The 24,564-nt window shown below is 36.3% G+C and overlaps 1 protein-coding gene across 2 annotated transcripts in view; it reads left to right on the top strand.

Annotated features, from left to right (window-relative positions):
• Positions 1-24,564, top strand: part of LOC127412508 (calcium uptake protein 1, mitochondrial-like) — a 104,011-nt gene that overhangs the window by 21,465 nt on the left and 57,982 nt on the right. For both annotated transcript variants that reach the window (XM_051648969.1, XM_051648968.1), the window contains exon 4: positions 16,899-17,061. In XM_051648969.1, the coding sequence (XP_051504929.1) occupies positions 16,899-17,061 (163 nt within the window). The remainder of the gene's footprint in view (positions 1-16,898; positions 17,062-24,564) is intronic.

Below are 24,564 nucleotides of genomic sequence, written 5' to 3'. Positions count from 1 at the left end.
GCTTCAGCAGGATTCTTTATTGTAAAAGATCAGGAGCATCAGTCTACACATGTGATTCTGTGAAAATCTCACAGAATCACAATAGCAAATACCTTGAAAGCCCTACAAAATGTGCATCACTTTAGTTTTTCATGTGATGTTATATGCAATAATTACACTTAAATTTGCAATCCCACAGGTTTCATAAAAAAATTATTGGAACGAAATGAACCAGTTATAACCGGTTATCAACATTTAAAAATAACGTTTTCACTCCGGAACAATTGAAAATGACTTTTCAATTTTTGGTTACGTTCTGCAAAAATTTTCGTTTGTTTTCGGTTTTTGTTTTCATTCCTTAAACTGTTTTCAGTCCCTGTTGCCCACATTTATGCCTTTTCAGTATTCAGCAACTTAAAGGTGCAGTATATAAGACTCAGAAACCCTTGTTATTAATGACACCTGTGGCCATTAAGTGAACTGCAGCCAGCTACCTGTTGCTCGTGCTCGTGCACACACTCCATAGGGACGCGGGCATCGGCCAAAACAATGACGTAAAGTACAAAGAGACTGAACGTGATTCACCGACATCATGCTGACAGATGAAGTAGCATAATTAAATTTACACAGTTATGATTGTTTTACTACAAACTTTGAGACTGCATATTATATTTGACTCTCCAGTGCTGGAACAGGGCTAAAACAAAGTGTGGATATAGGTCTGAATATGTGCGACTGTAGTTTGAAGTAATCACTTTTCTTTGCATGATACATTGACTGCATTTATACGATAGCCTATGATGGTGTTAGTTAGCTAGCCAGCTTTATCAATAGCTGTTAGCTAAATTTGGTGGATGATAACAGTAGCTGTTTATAAAATAGACTGTACATTATAAATATGTTGACACAATTCAGTATTGATGTGATTCCATCACAACTGTCATTGATATATCGATGCGCTATTGTTTTTTTAATAATAGATTGTATATATTTTCTGTATAACCAAGTTACGTTACACTAATGAATGGAGATTTTTGCATTATCTTGAACATTGTCTAGCATTCATTTCATGTATTATTGTAATTTACTTTGCTGAATAATTATAGATTAACATTGACATTAACCTGACTTTTAGTGTAAAGAGAAGATCGTTGAAATTATTTGGAAGTTATGAAGCAAGGTAGCTTGCAATTCGTCAGCATTAGCAGGAAAGATCAAGTTAGCTAAAATGACACAGATCAATCCTTATGGCACTATATTTCACATGCTTTGCAGTTATGTAAGCTTACCTGTCCAATAAGAAGAACGCCAATTCAGGGTCGGTTTTGATCCCCAAAACTGAACGAAGGTCCCTCCAGGAATCAAATGCCCTGCCGATGTTCACTCTAGTTTTCGCTCGACCACGATCACGTTCCCGCTTAGCCAGACGGGATTCAGTAGATACATTTTTTTTATTATTTATTTATTTTTTTGGCTTACTCTGAGTTTGTGTGGGAGTCGGTGTTGTGCTGGGAGCCAGACGTTTGCTGGATTCCATCTCTAAGATAACGTTACCTAGTGTTGCAGTTTGTTGCCGCTGTTGAATAGCAGAAGAGAAGCACTGAGGCAAGGCTCTCGGGAGCACGCATAAACGTGACATCCTTTGGATTTTCCTGGCAAAAGCGACCCGCTCCCTTCACATGAAAATCAGTCTCTTTAATAGGCAACGTAGGAAGTCCGGGAAGGGCTCATTTTTTAAGTTGCGTTACAAGCCGTTCACACATTGGCAAAAAAAAAGGCGAATATTACATGAAAAATGTTACATATTGCACCTTTAATCGATCCTAAACCTTAATTCAGACTGTTTTGGTAAAATAATTCTTGCTTAACTTCAGGGGAAAATAAAATGCTACAAAAGTATAGAACATGTCCCTTTTAAACAGATACAGCCTAGACAAAGATTGTAGGACACTGCCACAGTCAGTCAGGATTCCTCCTGTACAACCAGGATTGTGTTTGCTAAATGTTTGTTTGAACTCCGTTTATTTTGGTTGTGCTATTCACCGTAAACTAGGGATGTCTCGATACCGATACTATTTTCGGAATTGGTTTCGATACCATGCTTATATACTTGTACTCGTGCACATAAAAATGCTCCAATACCAAAACCGATACCATCTGACGTACGAAATGTCATTCCGTAAACATTCAGCTCACAAATTTAAATCATGTTATGTCCTGTAGTATGAATATTACACCGCAAACGCTGTAATTTAAAGAGATAAATTTATAGTTTGCATGTGCTGCACGCTTCAAAGTGAATGTGTGGGGCCGGTGTTGTGCCGACATACTGCTGCTTATACCTTTTAGAGCTCCTTGGCTTATAAACGGAAAACCATCATGAGCATTTCATGCTCTGTTTGTAGCAGATGACAGCAGGCAGAGCGCTAATTCACATTGTAGCATGAGGCACATACAAACGACATATTTATTTCATTAAACAGCAGCCTTTTGCGGTTTAATAATCACTTTGGGTCACATAGCGACCTGCTTTTCCAGAGGTGAGAAACTATTGTCAAAAATGGAAATGGCTTCACTCCAAAATAAAAGCTTCCACCAAAATAAAAGATAAATTTAAATAAAATAAAAAGTATACACTGTATAGTTATGTAATATTCACTGTAATACTACTACTACTATTAATAACAATAATATTAGTAATAAGTTGATAGAAAAGTATTATATTTAAGCAATATCTCACATTTGTGATGCTCTGTTATGTAGTGCTTTTTTTTTCTTTTTTTTTTTTTTTACAAAAAATAACTCAAATATTATATTTTGTATTATGATGTGAGTTTCTGTATAAAAGTACTTCATTTGATAAAAATAATTCAATATGATGTTAAAAATTTGATTAAAGTTTTAATGAATAAATGTATTTAGACACCATTTTGATGAATAAATTGAAATGGTTGATATTGAATTCAGAAAAAAACAGATATTGGTATCGACAGGTACCAAAAAAGAAGTATCGGTACTTGTAGTCATTCTCAAAAAAATTGTATCGGGACCTCTCTACTGTAAAACATTTTGTATCGGTGAACCCAGACCTATTTATAAGCCTAATTGGCTTTGGCTTTTACACATTCTTGAGAATCATGGTTGTACTACCGATTGAATTTCCTGGCATGGTTGCTTGATTTACGTCTGTGTTTTGTGTATATATGTTTCTTAATGAAGGACATTATTTGTCAGGATGATTGATTTTTTTTCTACTGTGTGCCCTGAAATAGCAAGATGTGGCAGCAGTCGGAATGTGTAGGTCAGAGCTCGTGTTTATAACCATTTTTTTAATGCTCACATTTAAGCATTAAAGGAGAGAATTTTGTTATTCCTTGAATTATGGATACAGCAATACAATAAACAAATCAAAGCCGCAACAGATTAAAAGTGAAATTGATTCACACAATATGATGGTGGGGCTCTGCCTTTGATGGATGAGGCCATTCATCATCTAGCAGCTACATTAGACACCTGTGTCTGTTTGTGTGTGTGTTTGGGTACAGATTCTTGTGAGTCTGAGTATGTTTGATGCGAGTGTGCACATGTTATATTGTTCTTTAAATCTAGACCACGTAAGAGCAGTGGTTTTCAATTTGTTTCAGCCAGCTACCTGTTGCTCGTGCTCGTGCACACTCTCCATAGGGATGCGAGCGAGCGAGCATTGGCCAAAACAATGACGTAAAGTACAAAGAGACTGAACGTGATTCACTGACATCATGCTGACAGATGAGGTAGCATAATTAAAATTACACAGTTATGATTGTTTTACTACAAACTTTGAGACTAAACTAAAACTACTTATCAGCTAACATAGCATACTGATACACACATACAGCTACATACTACCGAACTTTAAATGAACTTTACTGTTGCACTGCACTGTTATGTTGCACTATTGTATGTTTTGTATGCCATATGTTGTACTAAGATCAAGAAACCAGCGTATTTGCTTAAATGTATCCTGTATACCTGACTTTTAGTATAAAGAGAAGATCGTTGAAATTATTTGAAAGTTACGAAGCAAGGTAGCTTGCAATTCGTCAGCGTTAACAGGCAAGATCAAGTTAGCTAAAATGACACAGATCAATCCTTATGCCACTATATTTCACGTGATTTGCAGTTATGTAAGTGCTTACCTGTCCAATAAGAAGAACGCCAATTCAGGGTCGGTTTTGATCCCCAAAACTGAACGAAGTTCCCTCCAGGAATCAAATGCCCTGCAGATGTTCACTCTAGTTTTCGCTCGACCACGATCACGTTCCCGCTTAGCCAGACGGGATCCAGTAGAAGGCTCTCGGGAGCACGCACGAACGTCACATCCTTTGGATTTTCCCGGCAAATGCGACCCGCACCCTTCTCATGAAAATCAGTCTATAGGCTTTAATAGGCAACCTAGGAAATCCGGGAAGGGCTCATTTTGTAAGTTGCGTTACAAGCCGTTCACACGTTGGCAAAAAAAAGAGAAGGCGAATATTACATGAAAATTGTTACATACTGCACCTTTAAAGTCTTTTTGGATAAGTCTCTATCAACTTTGCACAACGTGATAGAGCAATATTAGCCCATTCCTCCTTGCAAAATTGCTCAAACTGTACCACGTTAGTTGGGGATTGGCTCCACAGATGTTCAATAGGATTGAGGTCAGGACTCTGATTGGGCCACTCAGGGACATCAATTTTGTTCATTTTAAGCCACTCCAGTGTTGCTCTGGTGTATGCTTTGGGTCATTGTCCTGCTAAAACACAAACTTCCTCCAATTTTACACTTTCTGGCAGAGGGGAGTAGATTCTTCAAAGGTTCTCCAAAATCTCAGTGTTTTTTTGTTTGTTTTTTCAGCATTCATTATCCCATCAAACTTCACAAGATAGCAAGTTCCTGCTGCTGAAAGACAATATCTTGCACCTATACAAGGTTAACCTAGTAATTACGAAAGATATGAATACAAAATTGGAGTTCAAGGTTTTATGTTTTCTTAATTTTAAGAGATTTGATTTGTCATGTTATACAATACTGTGTACCAGCTTGGGGAAAGTGTCATTCTTTAATATTCTACATTTATAAACTGACCAAACTAAATTGTGAAAATTGTTCTGGGGGCTGAGTACTTTGTCAGTGCACTCTATCAAATCATTAGACCTCATTCACGAAACACGAGCAGAATTATTGTTTTGTGTAAATCGTTTGTAAAGCTGTTCTGACGTAAATTCTCGGAATCATGGAAGTTTTTATATTTTCAAAACGTTAGTTGGTACGAACGAAATTAACACCGTGCGTAAGAGATCCGAATGTTTTGTGTTTGTAAAAATGCCACCTCGCTGGCTCAACGACGGAATCCAGTGAAGTGGTTAAGGTATCTGCGCGTTCATCTGTTTTGTGCGCGTGTGGCTGGAGCATCATAACTATTTGATTTAGTTAAGACCGAATCTAACTCCGTTAATAATTTAATCGGACTCCAAGTTTTATTAGACCTCAAATTTAGGTTAAGATTCTAATTACTATTGCTCATTAATTGAGATCTTTTCTGTATTTGGATACTTGATTATTCTAGTTGATGCTATACTTTTAAATTGTACTTATTCATTCGGAATTCTGTCGCTTAGGGCCTCGTGTCAGCCACGTGCTTGGGTCCCATGGTCACAAACTTGTCAGTTTGATCTTTAGTCAGAGGTAAATAATACTGTTTAAAATGATTACTACAGCAGCTTATGTATTTCTAAATAGTAGTTTAACTTAGTTCTCTAGATCTGTATACACTTTATTAATATAATATTATTTCTAGGCAGAGGTAAACGACTAATACTATTTGAATGAAGCCGATAGTAACAGTTAAAGTAGGTTTGTTTAGTTCTATAGTTCCCTATTACACTTGACTACAATAATATTAGCATTAAACAGGGGTCATGACTAATACTGTTTGGACTATTTGGTCGATCAACATTAAATTGTCCCAAATAGTACTTTCTTTTAGCCTTTACATTCTATGACACTTAACTAAAGTCAAATGGTTAATCAGAACACTAAGATCGCAGTTGATGTGCTTCATGCTCCATCAAATACTGGGTCTTAGTATGTATTAACCCTGATCACAGATTTGCGGTAACAAGAATTTAACATAATCTACTAAAGCTAATAATTTCAGAATAAGTCAGAATAGAATCAAGTTTAACAATTTATTAGTCAAGTAAATACACTACCTGTCAAAAGTTTTGAAACACATTCTTTATTATAATTTTTTTTTTCTTCACATTTTAGAATAATAGTAGAGTCATCACAACTATGGAATAATATAAATGGAACTATGGGAATTATGTTGTGACTAAACAAAATCCAAAATAAATCAAAACTGTGTTATATTTTAGCATCTTCAAAGTAGTCACCCTTTTCCTAGAATTTTTAGAAATGTACTCTTGACATTTTCTCAACCAACTTCTTGAGGTATCACCCTGGGATGCTTTTTAAACAGTATTGAAGGAGTTCCCATCTATGTTGGGCACTTATTGGCTGCTTTTCTTTATTATTTGGTCCAAGTCATCAATTTCAATAACTTTTTCTTTTAAATTACATTTTAGTTTTATAATGAAATAAATTAATATGGTGGCACAATTATATTTCTGTCTACAAAACTAATTTCAAACATTTAAACATACACATTCAGATCAAAAGATTTTTAAGATCATGTGAAACATTTCAGTGAAGTTTCAAAACTTTTGATCGGTAGTGTATGTATGAAGCCAGTTAAATAATTAGTCAATTCAGAAATAATCAATACAAAACATCTAATGCTCAAAAATTAATCTTAAGAGTAACAGATGCATACCTGACTTCAGCAAAGTACAGTTGAAGTCAGAAGTTTACATACACCTTAGCCAAATACATTTAAACTCAGTTTTTCACAATTCCTGTCATTTAATTGTAGAAAACATTCCTTGTCTTAGGTCAGTTAGGATCACTACTTTATTTTAAGAATGTGAAATGTCAGAATAATAGTAGAGAGAATGATTTATTTCAGCTTTTATTTCTTTCATCACATTCCAAGTGGGTCAGAAGTTTACCTACACTTTGTTAGTATTTGGTAGCATTGCCTTTAAATTGTTTAACTTGGGGCAAACATTTTGGGGAGCCTTCCATAAGCTTCTCACAATAAGTTGCTGGACATTTGGGCCCATTCCTCCAAACAAAACTGGTGTAACTGAGTCAGGTTTGTAGGCCTCCTTTCTCGCACAAGCTTTTTCAATTCTGCCCACAAATTTTCTATCGGATTGAGGTCAGGGCTTTGTGATGGCCACTCCAATTCCTTGACTTTGTTGTCCTTAAGCCATTTTGCCACAACTTTGGAGGTATGCTTGGGATCATTGTCCATTTGGAAGACCCATTTGCGACCGAGCTTTAACTTCCTGGCTGATGTCTTGAGATGTTGCTTCAGTATATCCACATAAATTTCCTTCCTCATGATGCCATCTATTTTGTGAAATGCACCAGTCTCTCCTGCAGCAACATGATGCTGCCACCCCCATGCTTCACGGTTGGGATGGTGTTCTTCGGCTTGCAAGCCTCACCCTTAATCCTCCAAACATAACAATGGTCATTATGGCCAAATAGTTCAATATTTGTTTCATTAGACCAGAGGACATTTCTCCAAAAAGTAAGATCTTTGTCCCCATGTGCACTTGCAAACTGTAGTCTGTCTTTTTTATGGCGGTTTTGGAGCAGTGGCTTCTTCCTTGCTGAGCAGCCTTTCAGGTTATGTTGATATAGGACTCGTTTTACTGTGGATATAGATATTTGTATAACTGTTTGCTCCAGCATCTTCACAAGGTTCTTTGCTGTTGTTCTGGGATTGACTTGCACTTTTTGCACCAAACTACATTTATCTCTAGGAGACAGAATGCGTCTCCTTCCTTAGTGGTATGATGGCTGCTTGGTCTCATGGTGTTTGTACAGTGTTGTGTACTGTTGTTTGTGCAGATGAATGTGGTACCTTCAGGCATTTGGAAATTGCTCCCAAGGATGAACCAGACTTGTGGAGGTCCACAATTTTATTTTCTGAGGTCTTGGCTGATTTCTTTTGATTTTCCCATGATGTCAAGCAAAGAGGCACTGAGTTTGAAGGTAGGCCTTAAAATACATCCACAGGTACACCTCCAATTCAGTACACCTCCTATCAGAAGCTAATTGTCTAATTGTCTTAAGGCTTGACATCATTTTCTGGAATTTTCCAAGCTGCTTAAAGGCACAGTTACCTTGGTGTATGTAAACTTCTGGCCCACTGGAATTGTGATATAGTCAATTAAAAGTGAAACAATCTGTCTGTAAACAATTGTTGGAAAAATGACTTGTGTCATGCACAAAGTAGATGTCCTAAACGACTTGCCAAAACTATAGTTTGCTAATATGAAATCTGTGGAGTGGTTAAAAAAATTAGATTTAATGACTTCAACCTAAGTGTATGTAAACTTCTAACTTCAACAGTACATAGTGTAAGCACCACGGGGATTTTTGGCTACAGAAAATTCCAATGAACAATGTGCTAAATTTCCTTAAATACTCAGACCACAACCAAATGGAATGACAATAGTAATTTGGCGATGAATTGGTTTGGAAGTCCTGGCGTCACACCTTATCTGCATACATGAGGTAGGCAGGCCCACAAAATTGGTCAGAATTCGAAATTCTCAAAACTGTGTTATGTATTTTACAGAGAAGGTAATAAGACCTTCGTAGCAGTCGCACTGAGGCCTTTTCAATTATATGAAACATGATTTGCCAGAAATATAATTAACATTTGTTACCTACAAAATTTAAGTGTGTTTTAAGGTGATTTTGAGCTGAGAGGGACAGGACAGGGAGGAGGAGAGAGAACAGATGTGAGAAGGAAACAATAAGGCAATTCTTGCTCATTTGGGTGTGAGATGGTATCTTTGCGAGAAAGTTGCTATGCTGATTGTGATGAAGAGGAGTGTGGGGCCGGGCCTTGAGGACACACAGCCGGCCCTGAATCAGGCTAATCAGCCGAGAGGGGGATAAAGACAAGCCAGAGGCGCCAGTTCAAGAGAGAGAGAGACGTACGTGGCCACGTTGCATGTGTGTCTGTTGTTTTAAGTTCATTTATATCATTATATTTTACATTGACTGTTCAGCCGGTTCTCGCCGCCTCCTTGCCCATCCTTATACTGTTACAGTGGTGCCGAAACCCGGGAGGGAGGGATGCGCTGTCACGGTGTCCTCGCCGCTGCCATCCGCCAAAGGAGCAGCTGCGGCCATCTGCCTTGGGACGGAGTGGTCGCTGCCGGCCGCCGAGAGCCGGAGGAACGGCTGCTATCCACCAAAGGAGCAGCCACGGCCATCTACCAGGGTCCGGAGGACTCACTGCCTTCCGCCAGGGGTGGAGCGAGCTGTCGTCTGCCAGAGGGTGGAGGAGTGGTTGAGGACCAGGTGACAGCGTGTCCGGGAACCGGCGAGCAAGTTTTTCTCTCTCTCTCCTCTCTCTCTCTCTCTGTCACGCCGCCTCGCTCTTTCCCTCTCCCCTTTCCCTCCCCTCGTCACTCCCAGGGCTCCAGAAAGGCGGGTAAGACCTGCCGGCAGGCACGACCGGAAGGGCAACAACCCCCCGCCAGGAAGGGAAGGGAGGGCGGCATGCCAGGGGTTTCCTCGGCCTGAGTCAAGCAATGGAGTAGTGTGATTAGGAGGAGGGCCGGGCCGGGCCATGTGGACACATGGCTTGCCCTGAATCGGGCTAATCAGCTGCGAAGGGGATAAAGACGAGCTGGAGGCGCCAGTTCCAGAGGGAGAGAGACGAACGCGGCCGCGTTGCATGTGTGTCTATTCGTTTATGTTTTATGTTGTTTTAAGTTCATTTATATCATTAAATCTTTATGTTGACTGTTTAGCCAGTTCCCACCTCCTCCTTGCCCATCCTTATACTGTTACACTGATTTTCTCAGAGATTATACATTTGCTCTTTGCCTCCCTGGGGAGTTCTGCCCTTTGAATGCAAACACCTTGGCACCCCGGCTTACATGTTCTTTCAGGAAAACTGCCATTCGACTTTGATAGATGTGAAATTAAATAAATAAGTAATGAAGAAATTAACTAATAATTAAATGAGTGAAATTATCCATAAAAACAAAAAACAAAACATAAAAATAAAGCTTTGCTTGCTTTTTAAACCATAGCCTATTCTTATTTAGAAATCTTTCTTTACTGCTTGAATTTGTTTTTTCAAAGTATAATTTTTTCCAACTCTGCTTATGGTTTTTCCAGCAGAAGTGCTTGATTTAAAAACATTAAAGCCCTCTAACGAACAGTTTTTTATATGAGCTCTATAATTTAGGTTTTATAATTTAGAATAGGCATCAGTAAATCACGTTCAGTTGATAACGTACAGTCAATGCTAATGTTGTTAAACCAATAAATAAACACATCGCAAGCAGGTGCGTGCACGGTACAATGGGAAAAAAATAGAAAAATCTGGCACATTGTCGTATTGCCTGCAAATTGGTAATATCTCATAGCGTTTCGGTCAAAGTTCTTCTTCAGGCATTCCATTAATTTCTCTGAAGATTCTTCCAATTGCAAGTATATCACTGTTACCATTATGATTTATCTGAGAAGTTTCACAAATGATGTTGGCGATGTGCTGCAAACTGAACCAGAGAATGGTGGACATCCTCTTTCAATTTTTTTGGAAAACAAATTCAATGTCAAACCATTTTTATGTACTTCTTGAACTGTTTGATTCACAAAAGAGTGTCATATGACAGCAAAAACATGCAATGAGTCCTCACTCCTTAATATGCTAATGATAGCTAAATCAAAATTTTACAATGTGAATGCACTTCATTCATAAAAACGATTTCATTACTGTTTCATATAGATGTTAAAAGCATTTACAGGCAAGTCTGGTGCCTTCTTCATATGAAGTTTTAAGGGGTGTGGATTATGATCATTGTGAATGAACGTACACACGGCCCTTTTTTGCAAATGTTTGGAATTCACGAACATACACACGTTTTACTAACAAATCTGTGGAGTATGAAGCATTTGTGAATCCGGCGGAAAGTTTTCGGGAAGGTCCGTTATACTCGCAAATTACTCCGAATTTAATTTAGAATTTATGAAAGTTTCATGAATGAGGCCCATTATTTTATAGTTACAATAGTGAAATATCTAGGCTTATTATCCTTAAAAAAGGGGGAGAAAACTATTTCCATATGATTTGTTGTTGTTTGTTGTCAAAGGCTTCCTGTCAAACTCTACAGTGTTTTGGCGCAATTTTTTTCTGTCACTTGGTAGAAGTTAGCCAAATTACAGAAAGCAGAATGCCATATAATAATTTAATAATAATTTTCTTTATTTATCACACTTTATACATTTGCACATATACAGTGAAATTCTTCTTTTTCACATATCCCAGCTAGGCTGGGGTCAGAGTGCAGGGTCAGCCATGATACGGCGCCCCTGGAGCAGATAGGGTCAAGGGCCTTGCTCAAGGGCCCAACAGTGGCATCTTGGCAGTGCTGGGGCTTGAACCCCCAACCTTCTGATCAGTAACCCAGAGCCTTAACCGCTGAGCTACCACTGCCCCTGGTGCAGCAGGTACCCAGAATTGTGAATGGTAAAACAATATTAATAAGTTATGCTGCTGTGTAATAATATGCTTCATAAAAGTATCACGTGGTTAGCTTAGCAACATGCTAATGACAAACTCTATTAAAATCAACTGTGAGTCAAGTCTCATGCTCTTCTCGTGAGTTGTCATTAGGTTTTGGAATATATTGTCCCTTCCAGACTCTGAGTGATCTTGAAGAGTGTCATATTGTTAATCTTAAAGCGGCTTGAAATGGAAATTCTAAATTAAGTTACTAATACCAAATGTTTTTTGATGGGTGCCAATCTCATCACTGTCCCTTCTGCCATCCCTGTTCGTACAGACAAAAAGACATCTCAGACCAAACTTCTTAGTTTGAATGAGTTTGAAAGTAGAACCGTTTCTTTCAGAATGAGTATTGATTCATTTTGCCCTGATTGCAAGTATTTGTTATGAATAAACTCCTTTTTACGTTTGGCTCAGATTAATGAAGTCTTATAAATTGTAACACGTTGTTTGAAGTTTGAAACAATTTCCGCTGTATTGACACATTCTGTAATTTATATTTTTTCTGTATCCTTATTTCATTTGGACTGTGGTAGCTCTTAAAGTCCACCGTTGTTTGCAACTTTAACATCCCAAAGAATTCATTCAGGCAGTAACAATTTCACCAGTAGGATGACTGAAAGTTTATATTTTGCTGGTTAGTCTTATTAAAAACATACACTCACTGAGCACTTGATTAGGAACACTATGATCCTAATAAAGTGCCGGATGTGGTCTTCTGCTTTTGTAGCCCATCTACCTCAAGGTTCGACATGTTGTGGATAATGAGATGCTATTCTGCTCACTACAATTGTACAGAGTGGTTATCTGAGTTACCGTAGCCTTTCTGTCAGCTCGAATCAATCTGGCCATTCTCCGTTGACCTCTTTCATCAACAAGGCATTTCCGTCTGCAGAACTGCTACTCACTGGATGGTTTTTGTTTTTGGCACCATTCTGAGTAATCTCTAGAGACTGTTGTGCATGACAATCCCAGGAGATCAGCAGGTACAGAAATACTCAAACCAGCCCATCTGGCACCAACAATCATGCCACAGTCTAAATCACTGAGATCATATTTTTCCCCATTCTGATGGTCGATGTGAACATTAACTGAAGCTCCTGCCCCATATCTTCATGATTTTTTGCATTGCACTTCTGCCACATGATTGACTGATTAGATAATCTTATGAATATGTAGGTGTACAGGTGTTCCTAATAAAGTGCTCAGTGAGTATAAAAGGTTAAAAAACATCTGTATGGTTACAAAATTATTTGTACAGAAAACATGTGTGTATGTTCCGGGTTCAGTACAAGTTAAGCTCAATTAGCAGCATTTGTTACAAAATGGAAGTAAATTGACTTTTTAAATAATAAGATCAAATGGGCAGATTCAATTCATATCAAGCTTTATTGGCAAGATAAACGTAAGTGTACATTGCCGATGCATTATTAGATACTATACATAAATGTCTCAAAACGATTCTTTTCTCTGGATGCCGTTCAGTCTCGCTTAAAAGCTGTATCTCTCGTGCAGTTTTGCTTTTGACACTGGTTCAGATGACAGTGAGCGAGCGTTTTCGGGTGATGTGAAGAGATACGACAGATTACCCATATCTCTGCCACACCTGGGTCACCACTTGCAGGTGAAGTCTCCATTCTCTGTACAGTAAATCTGCTGTCGTGTTTATTTTTCCCCCACACTTAATGAATAAGCGTGCACTGCTCCACAAATGCAGTTTCTATGCTAGGATGTGCAGTTGAGTCAAAAAGCTAATTAGAGTTAGGAGTTGGTAAACCTGTCATTCAGTTAATGAAATGAGATTGGAGGTGTGAGTTAGAGCTACACTGAATTATAAAAAGCACTCAAACATTCTGAGTTTGCTGTTCACAAGAAGCATCTGTTGACGTGGACCAGGCCTTGCAAAAAAAGAGATCTCAGAAACCTGCGATCAAGAATTGTTTCAATGCATGAAGCTGGAAAGGGTTACAAAGTTATTTCGAAGAGCTTAGATATTCATCTGTCCACAGTTAGACAAATTGTCTATAAATGGAGATGATTTAGTACTGTGGCCGTCCAGCCAAGATGACTCAAATGGCACTCTGCAGAATGTTCAATCAGGTAAAAAAGAACCCTAGAGTGACAGCTAAAGACTTGAAGGAATCATTGGAACTGGTTAACATCTCTGTTCATGAGATCTACTGTATTGGAAAACATTAAACAGGCATGGTGTCTATGGCAGGACACCACAAAGGAAGCCGCAGCTTTACAACAAAACCATTGCTGAGCATCTGAAGTTTGCCAAAGACCACTTTAACACTCCACAAGGCTACTGGGACAATGTTTTGTGGACTGATGAAACAATGGTTGAATTGTTTGTAAAGATCACGCAGCACTACGCATGGCATAACAGGGCACCGCATACCAACATTAAAACATTATGGAGTGGAGAGAGCATCATGATTTGGGACTGCTTTGCTGCTTCGGGGCATGGACCGCTTGCCATCAATGAGGGAAAAATTAATTCCTACGTTTATCAAGGTATACAGGATAATGTCAGGGTGAAGCTGAAGCTCAGTAGAAGTTGAGTGATGCAGCAGGACAATGACCCTAAACCTTGAAGTAAATACTGTATATTACAGAATGGCTTCAAAAAAAGATAATCCTCCTTTTGGAGTGGCCCAGTCAGAGCCCAGACCTTAACCCAACAGAGATGCTGTGAAATGACCTCAAGAGAGCCGTTCACACCAGACATCCTAAGAATATGGCTGAGCTGAAGCAGTTCTGTAAGGAAGAATGGTCCAAAATTCCTTCTGAAGGTTGTGCAGTAAATGGTCTTGTGCTGGAAGGGTGTTTATTTGATGACATGAAAAAGTTAGTATAACCGTCATCCTCACTGCAGGTAACCATGACCTTTAATATTTCAAAACCAAGTGTCACGATCACTTTAAAACAGTTCTAAAAGTTAGATTTGCATTTCCTGAAATAGCAGTGCTTGCAAGGCAGCAAAAGAATAGTGCTAAAGTTTATTAGTGCGGCAACGGTATACAAATTCATGGTTTAGTAAGTATCTCTTTTTTTGGTGGTTCGGTATGATTTCGGTATAGCAAGGAGAAATGCATTTGCACATAGGTACACTATGCATATTTTTTCTTATAACTGAATTACACCATTAAAAAGAATGTTATCTGTAAATTTGTATACAAAATAATGTATAAGTCAGCATCATAATAATTGTAATAAACTTGTAATAAATATATGCAGTGCATTTTTTGGTTTCTTTTGCCATTCAGCTCTGCACATAAAGTCTCTGCATATAAAGTTGGGAGAGGAGTAAGTATTTTAATATAAAAACAAATTGCACACTTCACCTGTAAAATATATTACTTATGCAAATACTGTATGTCAACAGTTCTCAGACTGTGGTGTGCAGATTTATAATGGTAGAAAAAATATCTCATTATAAATGGACATGTTTGACAAAGGTTACTTGATGTCACTAATGTTAGTGTATGATTGACAAATAATATTTCAAATTACAAGCATTGCTAATAGAAGCCGTTCATGCAATTTATTATATAAAAATTATTATTAGTTTCATCTTGCAATTACAATCAGTTGCGTTGCCTAATAGCTGAATGCAAGATGATGGTTAATTAACATAGAAATAGAGTTCATTAGCCTACAGTAGCCTGCTTAACGAGTCACTCGCAAAAAAACGGATGCTTGTTAAATGAGAGAAGATGAAACCTCACCAATGGCTAGATACCAAGAATGTTTCACCAGTAAAACTGCCATTGATTACTATGATTTCTCTACAAATCTCTTTGTGCAAACATGCAAATCCATTAATCACACGAAGAGAGGTAAAGCACAATAATCACTAAATATAAATCAAAATGTGTCTAAATATTTTCAGATAATCAAAAGTGAAAATTGTAATGCACAAGTTACCTTTTCTTATCATATTTAAAACAAAATTATGCCTCTGGCTACCATGTTTAGGTGAGAGAGGTTGATGGGGGTGAACAGTAGGGTCCCGGATGTAAAAGCCCTCTAGTTATTGTCTCCAGAGAGAAATATGTTTAGTGAAAACATATCTTTTAAAACAAAGTGTTAAGTGATGATATACTTACACTGATCAGCCACAACATTAAAACCACCTGCCTAATATTGCATTGCAGAAGTGATGTTATGCTATTTCTGGTCGATAGACAACTAGATTTTCAAATCTAAAGTTTCAAATCTAAAGTCTCGCACAGCTGACATCTCTTGTCATTATGTTTTGGACCCTCGTCTTTGGAATGTGTCGCTTCCGCCTTATATTTTAATCGAGAATTTTTTTAATCAAGTAATCAAAGTCAATCGAGTAATTGAAACAGCCCTGTTGTGAACGTTTTGCAACATTACATACTTATAATATATCGTTTATACCTAAATCAGTAACTTTAACATCACTCACAATGCTTCATGGGATTGTAGTTCAGTCCATCACTAAAGAATAAGTACACAGTCTTGCACATTTGCCTTTTTTATGATTTTCAAATTTTTTTTTTTTTTAGCTAAATATAAAACTTTGTAAAATTGTGATTTATCTCAGAGCTGATTGGTTTGGTTCATGGCTTAAGATTTCTCTTAAAGATATATATATATATATATTTTTTTTTATTTTTTTTTTTTAAGAAAAAATAAGCGGCTAAAAAATGGGCAGTCAGTAACATTGCATTATGTTTTGAAAGATAAGTTGCAATACACTGCTTTAGGCTGTACTGAGGGTGGTATTGTATAGATGTTTCATAGTTAACATAATTTATTTTTATTTCGATTTTATTATTTTCAGGTAATGCATGTCTTCACCTCAGACCATAACTAACTTTTGGTCTACTCATAATTCATAACTTTGTCTGCTCCGTCAAGATTGTACCTTCAAATCTTTCCACTGTAACAATCTGAAATGACAGGTTATTAAAAAGATCCGAGGGTTAGATTAAGTTATTTAAATGACCTGTTCAGCTACTTTTCTTCCTGCTTGGAGCTCCATATCGTACACAGCATGCTTTTTTTATATTAACCTCTGTCAAATATGACCATTTAGAATATACAATTTACTCCACTGTCCATTAAGGAATACCATGGAATTACTACGGGACACGATAATACTATAATGCTTTTTAGTACTTTTTGTTAGTTTTGAGCCAAGAGAACTGGAGAGCATTGACTGTGCATTTGTGTGTGTGTGATACAGGTGATGGAGTATGAGAACAGGATCAGAGCTTACTCCACCCCAGACAAGATATTTCGCTACTTCGCCACTCTGAAGATCATCAGCGAACACGGAGATGCAGAGGTGTACATGACTCCACAGGACTTTGTGCGCTCCATCACGCCCAATGAGAAACAGCCTGAGAGTGAGTTGCAAATCTTTACCAGGGTTCAACAAAATTTAGAATTTATTATGGGTTTGCTCCGATATGAATTTTTTTTACCAATACTGATTTTAACAAAAAATGACAGGCTGATACTGATAACGATACCGATGTGTTGCCACTTACCTTATATTGTCATCAGATTAGAGGTAGCCGATATATCGGTTTTACCAATTAATCGGTGCCGATTGTTGCTTTTTAGAACTATCTGTTATATCTGCTAGTTCTGAAAAGCAACTATTGGCACCAATTAATCAGTAAAACTGGTAATACTGATGCTTTTTGGAACTATCGGTTATCTCCAAAAATATATGCCGATAGGTTTTTATTTATTTATTTATTTTTTATTTTTTATTCTAATTTTTTTATTCCTCATAATTAAACCTCATCTGGTGAAATTATAGGCTATAAAAAGATTAATTTATTAAATGCTTTATCATTTTTTAAACAAAAGTCTCCGGTGTATTTCTGGCTTGTTTTTAGTTAAAAGTCCCTCCAAATCTTAATTTTCTGGTTATTATTGGAATTTTGGTTGCACAATAAACTGCTTTTTTATTCATTCATTCAGTGGTATTTTATTCATTTTGGACTTTTGTAGCCTCAATATCTGTGCCCGTCATAGTAAGTAAAGACAAAGAACACTTTTATCATTCTATAAATCAATTTTAAAAAAAAACTATCGGCAGATTAATCGGTTATCTGCCTTTTCCATCACCTTAGTTATCGGTATCCGCAAAATCCACTATCGGTCGACCTCTACATCAGATCACTGTTTTACTTAGGAGTTATGCTTCAGAATTTATTTATTTATTTAGTTATTTATTTTTTATATACAGTTCTAACAATCAATAATTTCCATTGAATGTGGATTGGATCTGTTGAACACAGGCCGACATTTTAAAGAGAGCCATAATGAAAGATAAATACAAGATAAAAAGATGCAAAAGATACAGAAAAGTAATTGTATATGATTACATGATGTCTGATATGAAAAAAGATTATTTTGTACTTCTAAAACATTTTTGCACTTCTGTTTTTGCAGTTCAAAACAAAAGATCTTACATTTTAAATGTATGTACTGTATATAATAGAACATTGCAAATTCATACAATGCAATTTCACGGAAATGTCAACCAAATAAATTAATGTAAGATCTTTCCTATTTTAAGTGCCAACTCATTTTTTTTAGCTTTAGAATAATTAAGTCATCAAAACTGAAATAACATAAATGGAAGAATGGGAATTATATAGGGATAAAAAATAAAACTCTAATAAAGCTTCATTCAGCTTCTTTACAGCTCTGCACTGCCTGTTTATTCTCTAAACCAACTACATGAGGTGCATTAGATCCATATTTCTTAGCCAGTACATTAGCTGGGTTTCCATCCATGTGTTTTTATGCGACTTTTGGGATATTGCATAAAAAAATGTTAGATCGAAACCCCATGATGCAAATAAAATCTCCAAAATGTGCGTAAAACATTTATATGCTCGCTTGAGGTGGATTGATTTTTTATTCAATAAGAAAACTACGATGGAAACATTTAACGAACATTTTCCTATAGAATTTATAGTAATGTGACTGCCTCAACAAGCCATGCGAATACATTATTCACTCAGAAAGGATCCTCAATATCATCGTATAGGATCTCAAATGTTGCACTGGTTATACTGAAATGCCAGAGCCAAAGCATGGTATCAAATTGATTGGCCACTGTTACCTCCCAGAACTGTCTGACACGCTTTCATTAAGTTCATCAGAGCGTTTTGTCAGCGTGTTCTGAACCTCAAGTAATTATTTCCATTTAATAGAAGCGCTACAGTGGCTTCAACTTCCATTTTCATATCATATTTCCCTAGAATTGCAGATTTTATTTTCTTGAACACATGGGATGGAAATGCTGCTTTATTCACAAATAGTTTTTTCAGATTTTGCGCATAAATTAAATGCATAACTTGGATGGAAACATAAAAAAGAACTTAAAGAGTAGATCATGTATTTTGATTTAATGATGCCTTGGTGATCATCATCTATAATGTCCTGTATTTTATATTATTATTAGTGGAGTTCTTGAAAATGCTAAACCACCCTCAAATCATCAACCCCACTACACTGAAAAAAATCAGGGTTCCAACACATCCTGGATAACCGGGAATTTTGCAGTGCAGTTTTCCAGTCATGGAAAAGTCATGAAAAATGAGAAAAATACCTGAATGTCCTGGAAAATAATAATTTGTCCTGGAAAGTATTTTCACATAACGAAACTGCTTGACTGTGTCGCTAACAAGGTTTAAATTAATATCGTAATATGTCCTAGTGTCATTATTAAACCACAAATTGCTACGATTTAATTGAATAAATGTATAATCTGCATATGCTACGCGCTTCAAAGTGAATGTTTGAAGCTGGCGGCTCATACGCTAAAAACACCGCATCATGATCATCACGTCTGTGTAGTAAATGACATAGAGTAGAGCATTCTAAAGTGTGCAGCACATACAGATCATATATTTATTTAATTAAATCACAGCTTTTTAAGGTTTAATAATTACACTGGGCCACGTAGCAGACTGCTTATCCGGAGGTGAGAAACTGCCGTAAAAAAAGCTTGATTTAAATGGACACGTGAAAAGGCGAAAAAAAAAAAACTATAATCAATTACTGCTGTATTGATATGTAATGTTTAGTGTAATTAAATGAAATTAAATAATAATAATAACGCAATATCTCACATCTGTGATGATCTGTTGTGCAGCACTTCATTTGACAAATATGTCTCCACTGTTTTTTCGGATTGTGTTAAGGATTTTGTATTAAAGTACTTCATTTCATTAAAAAATAATGCAATGTTATGTTGAAAAATTAAAATAATATAATTCTATTTTATTTTGATGAAAGTTTTAATGAATTTATTTGATTAAACACCATTTTGATAATATAATTTAATTAAACTGTCAAAAAGAGAATTCAGAAAAAAAAAAATAACCACAATATACATATTATGACCTCTAGTGTGTTTTTGCTTAAATATTACACCCGTTGGGGACATAAAATGTCCTGGAAAATTGTGCTTTGAAAAGAGTGGGAACCCTGAAAAATGACTAGTAAAATTTACTTTCACAAGTTTTTGCACACAGTTTTTCGAAGTAAATTTTAATGGAATAAAATCAAGTCCAATCTACCTAACTTCATGACATTAAAGTGAGTGAGTTAAATTTAACTTAAACATTTCAGTTAATACAGTAACTTTCACTTACAAATCTGATATACATTTAGTCAAATTGAATTTAAACACATTTGATCACGTATCACATTACATATGGAAGTCTTCAGCTGGGAAGCGCAATGCATGCTGTGTAGTCTATTAGACAACATCACCTTATATTACAGGCTATAGATAGAACAAGATACAGGGCTGCGCACACAGACCTCAACACTTGGTGCGCAAAACATGATGACATCAACAATAAAAAGGTAATTTTTTTATTATCATGAACAGGTCATTTTAGGTAGAAAAAGAACTTTAGACTTCACAAAACAAGAAGTTACCAAATGTAACAGGAAAATCAACTAAAAACGGTGTAAATAAACTTGCAAACAGTGAAACCATGCAAGATCATCTGATGCATGCTGGGAACACCAGCTTCGAAAAGTTTTTTTTACCTATGAAATTTACTCAAATTAGCGAATAAATATTACTTGGTTTTCTACATTACGACTGATACATGATGATGCATTGTAAAGATAACAAACAATCATCAATAATATTTACTTTAAGTACAAATGTAGAATTTACTTCATATTTTCAAGTTCACCCTAAAAGTAACTTATTCAATGTAGAAAGTACTTGATCTTTTCTGCTATGTTTACTTCACCACAAAATCATTTTATTCAGTGTGTACTGTGGTATCAGTGAGACCAAAAAGAAAATATCTGAACTTGTAATCTCTACTTGTGTCTCCAAAAATGTTATCGGTGCATCCTTAGCATTATATATGTGTATATATATAAAAAGCCTATTTTGGCTTGTATTTCGAACACCCTCCTGGGTCATCTTGGACCTTGTCCGACCTCTCATGATACTTTGGATCATGACATCTGAGCCAGGACAGCAGCTGTTGCATGCACATGATGCCAAACTGAGTAGGGGCTTTCAGAGGAGTGGAATGCCATGAGTGCAGCCCAACTCATCAGCTGTGTGTGTGCATGTATGAGGGCGACAGTGCCTGCTAAATTAATGAACAAGTCCAGTCACTCTCACCCAGAGGTAAAGCTGATGGGATAGATTTGATCGCTGGCCATGAATAACTGTTGGAAGTGCTGATGGCTGCAAACGTGGTTCTTAAAGTCTGTGTGAGTGTGTTTGGATGTGTTGAATGCATCCACACTTTGAGTTCAATGTTAAATTGTTCAAAATTTCCAGACCAGAATGTATTATAAATTACATTTTGCCATTTTGGAATTTAATGATAGATAACTTAAGATGCACGTTTATGAGGTCACACATTTGAATGCTCTTGATTTAAAGGCATAGTTAACCAAATAATGAATATTCTGTCATCATTTACTTGTTCTTATTTCATTCCAAACCTGTATGACTTTCTTTTTTCTTCCATCGAACACAAAAGATGTTAGGTAGAATGATAGGGACTGACAACCTAAGTCACCATTCACTTTCATTGCATCTTTTTTCCATACAGTAATGGAAGGGATTGGGTTAGGCTTGTGGTTGGGAAACAACAAAGGAAGTTGATGCAGGAACATGTGCCACTTGGCCAAAAGACATTGCACAGTGCTCTTTTGTAATGCTGTGCATTCAGATGTGCTTTAATCACATGGGCTGTCAGTAGGACCATGCAAAGATAAATGGGCACTATTAAGGCAAAGTGGAAATGAGAAAATACCCACTTAAATATGCCCTTTAGGGATGTAATTTTACTGGAATCGCTGAAAGTAGTCACTGCTTTGTCAATTTATGTGGAAGGGCTTACAGTATATTGGCCATGTCCTCCTCTTTAACAGGGGCCTGCTATGTCCTTTTACTGGAGTCTAAATGATGGCAAAACGGAGATGCGGAGATCCTTATTTCATACTGCCCACCTCAGCACTCCTCTGAAAGCCAAATCACACCTCCACATCCATCTACACTTGCTCTCTTTATATCTCCTCGTCGCTCTGTTTTTGTCTGTCTCTCTTGGCATTCGCCCTCTTGCTTTATCTCTCTTCAGTTGTATAACCAAACCTTTCTCTCTTCTATTTTATTATTCTCTCACTTGATTTTCTGATTTAAAGTATATAGTTCACCCAAAAATGAAAATTCTGTCCCTTGACTCACCCTCATGTTATTCCAAACCTAATTTTCAAACTAGATTGTGGACTCTGCGTGACTGTCTAGGTTGGTGTGTTAGGAAGTAGGGCAGTGTGCGTATAGCAGAAAGAGTGTGAAAGACACACCACGAATTAGTGCAGAACGCTCAGACGCCCATTCAAGTGCTTTCCTCTCAGCCAAATACCTTGCAACCATAATTACGAAGCACAGTTTTGCTAGCTTTATTAGAGTGTAGTGCCTCGTTGGGCTCGGATAAAGGGGTTTTACTTTTTTCTTCGTTTCAGGACGGGCCTAACACAGCTCCCACGTGTAAATGTAATGAATAAATAATTGTTTGCTCTAAGAGCTTGTGAATTATGCATTATGTGCATTATGATAGTCATTCAGTTTTAAGCTGTGCATCATTTTGTCATTTGAGATTTACATAAGTGTTTAGATGTATTTATTACAGGAATCACTCTTGAGTTTCATTACTCTGCACGCTGTCGGGGGTTATTTTGAATTTAGATTTTTTTTTTTTTTTTTTCAGTTTGTCCTTTAAATTTTGTTTTGTTTTTGTTAGTTTTCACTCAGTGATTGTTAGTTTTAGTTTAGTCTTAAGTTTTTTTTTTTTTCAGTGTTTTTTTTTATTTTTATTTCAGTTTAATTTTTGTTTTCAGTGTATTCAGTTTTTATTTTAACCTTTGTGCTGTGTTTGTTTTGTGCTAACACATTTTGTATTCCCGGTCAAAAATGACCGGCCTACTAAGATTTCTCATATTCCATATATTATCACAAGATTTTGCATTAGATCTTTTTATCAACTTCTTTTTTAGTAATTATAATGGGTTTTTTACTCCTTTTTGAACATATTTTTTAAAAATATATATTTTTATTGATAGAAGGTTTCATTGCACTGAGCTTATACCGGGCTAGTGGGGGGCACTCCCTACGGAAAACCAAAAAATATATAATAATTACATAATAAATGAATAACCATTTGCTTGATCTGAACAAAATAGGTGTCATTTTAAAGCTTAGGATCTGGACTTTACAATGCATATAGATGATCCTACCAATTCTTAAATAATGATTTTTAATTAGCTGACAATTAACTGTTTCGTTCTCATCATTTGCAAATTTTTTATCACAACAATTATATTCAGAGTTGGTAAAACCATAAAAAAAGATGACATAGCCATGTATTTTATATCGTTGGAAAGGTCTCAGTTTATAGGATGCAGTGAGCTTTTGTAAATGAGATTCCCACAGACACATAAATAGAATAAACAGGAGTGTCTTTTTGTCACATTTTTCCTTATTACGTCCTGAAACATACATATAACATAAAACAAGACATATTGCAACTTACAGTAGACTATCCCGATTCAAACGAGCCCAAACACAACATAATATGATGAGTAGATCTTGAAATATTCCTCAAAGAGTGTACATGGAAACATGATGCACAAAAGGGCGCTCAACACACAGTGTGTGTGTGTGTGTTTGTGTGTGTTGTGTGTGTGCACATGTTTGAAGACTTTGTGTGTGCAAACACACATCCACATTTGTGCTCAAGTAAAGGATTGGGATGCTCCTGAACACTTAATATTTCTGTATTTTGTAGTGTAATCCATTCATTTCCATTGGCCGATCATTTTTGACTGGGAACACATCAAGTGTTACAAAGTGAAATAAAAACAAGTTTTTTTTTTTTTTTAAATGGTCCAAATTTGTTTGGTGTTTGCAGATACCATATGTGAATAAATTCAAGGAATTGTATTCCAATTGGATTAAGTAAAAAAATAAAAATAATAATAAATAAATATTAAGAAGAAAATGAAATAAAAAAAACTTGTCCTGGTCAAAATGACCAGAACACAACATAAGGGTTAAAATGAGTATTTTAGGGCTGCCAAAGTTAAACAACTAATATCATGTAAATTTGTTTAGTGCCATTAAATTTCTAATGGCCATTTAGTGTTATCGCTATCTTGTGGCATTCTCACGTTTAACCCTCCTGTGATATTCAGATCAATGTTTGACCCATTTAAGAGGTAAAAAATGTGCAAAGCAAATTATCTTATATTTGCTCTAGGGATGTCAGTTTTCAGAGAGTTTCATAATTGATTGTCATGGAAATTAACGATCAATGAATCGATTAATCGTTAACTTT

Source organism: Myxocyprinus asiaticus, chromosome 21 (genome assembly GCF_019703515.2).
Source record: "Myxocyprinus asiaticus isolate MX2 ecotype Aquarium Trade chromosome 21, UBuf_Myxa_2, whole genome shotgun sequence".
Classification (NCBI taxonomy): domain Eukaryota; kingdom Metazoa; phylum Chordata; class Actinopteri; order Cypriniformes; family Catostomidae; genus Myxocyprinus; species Myxocyprinus asiaticus.
The sequence above is the reverse complement of the archived record's forward strand: the minus strand, read 5'-3'. Positions and strand labels throughout refer to the sequence as shown.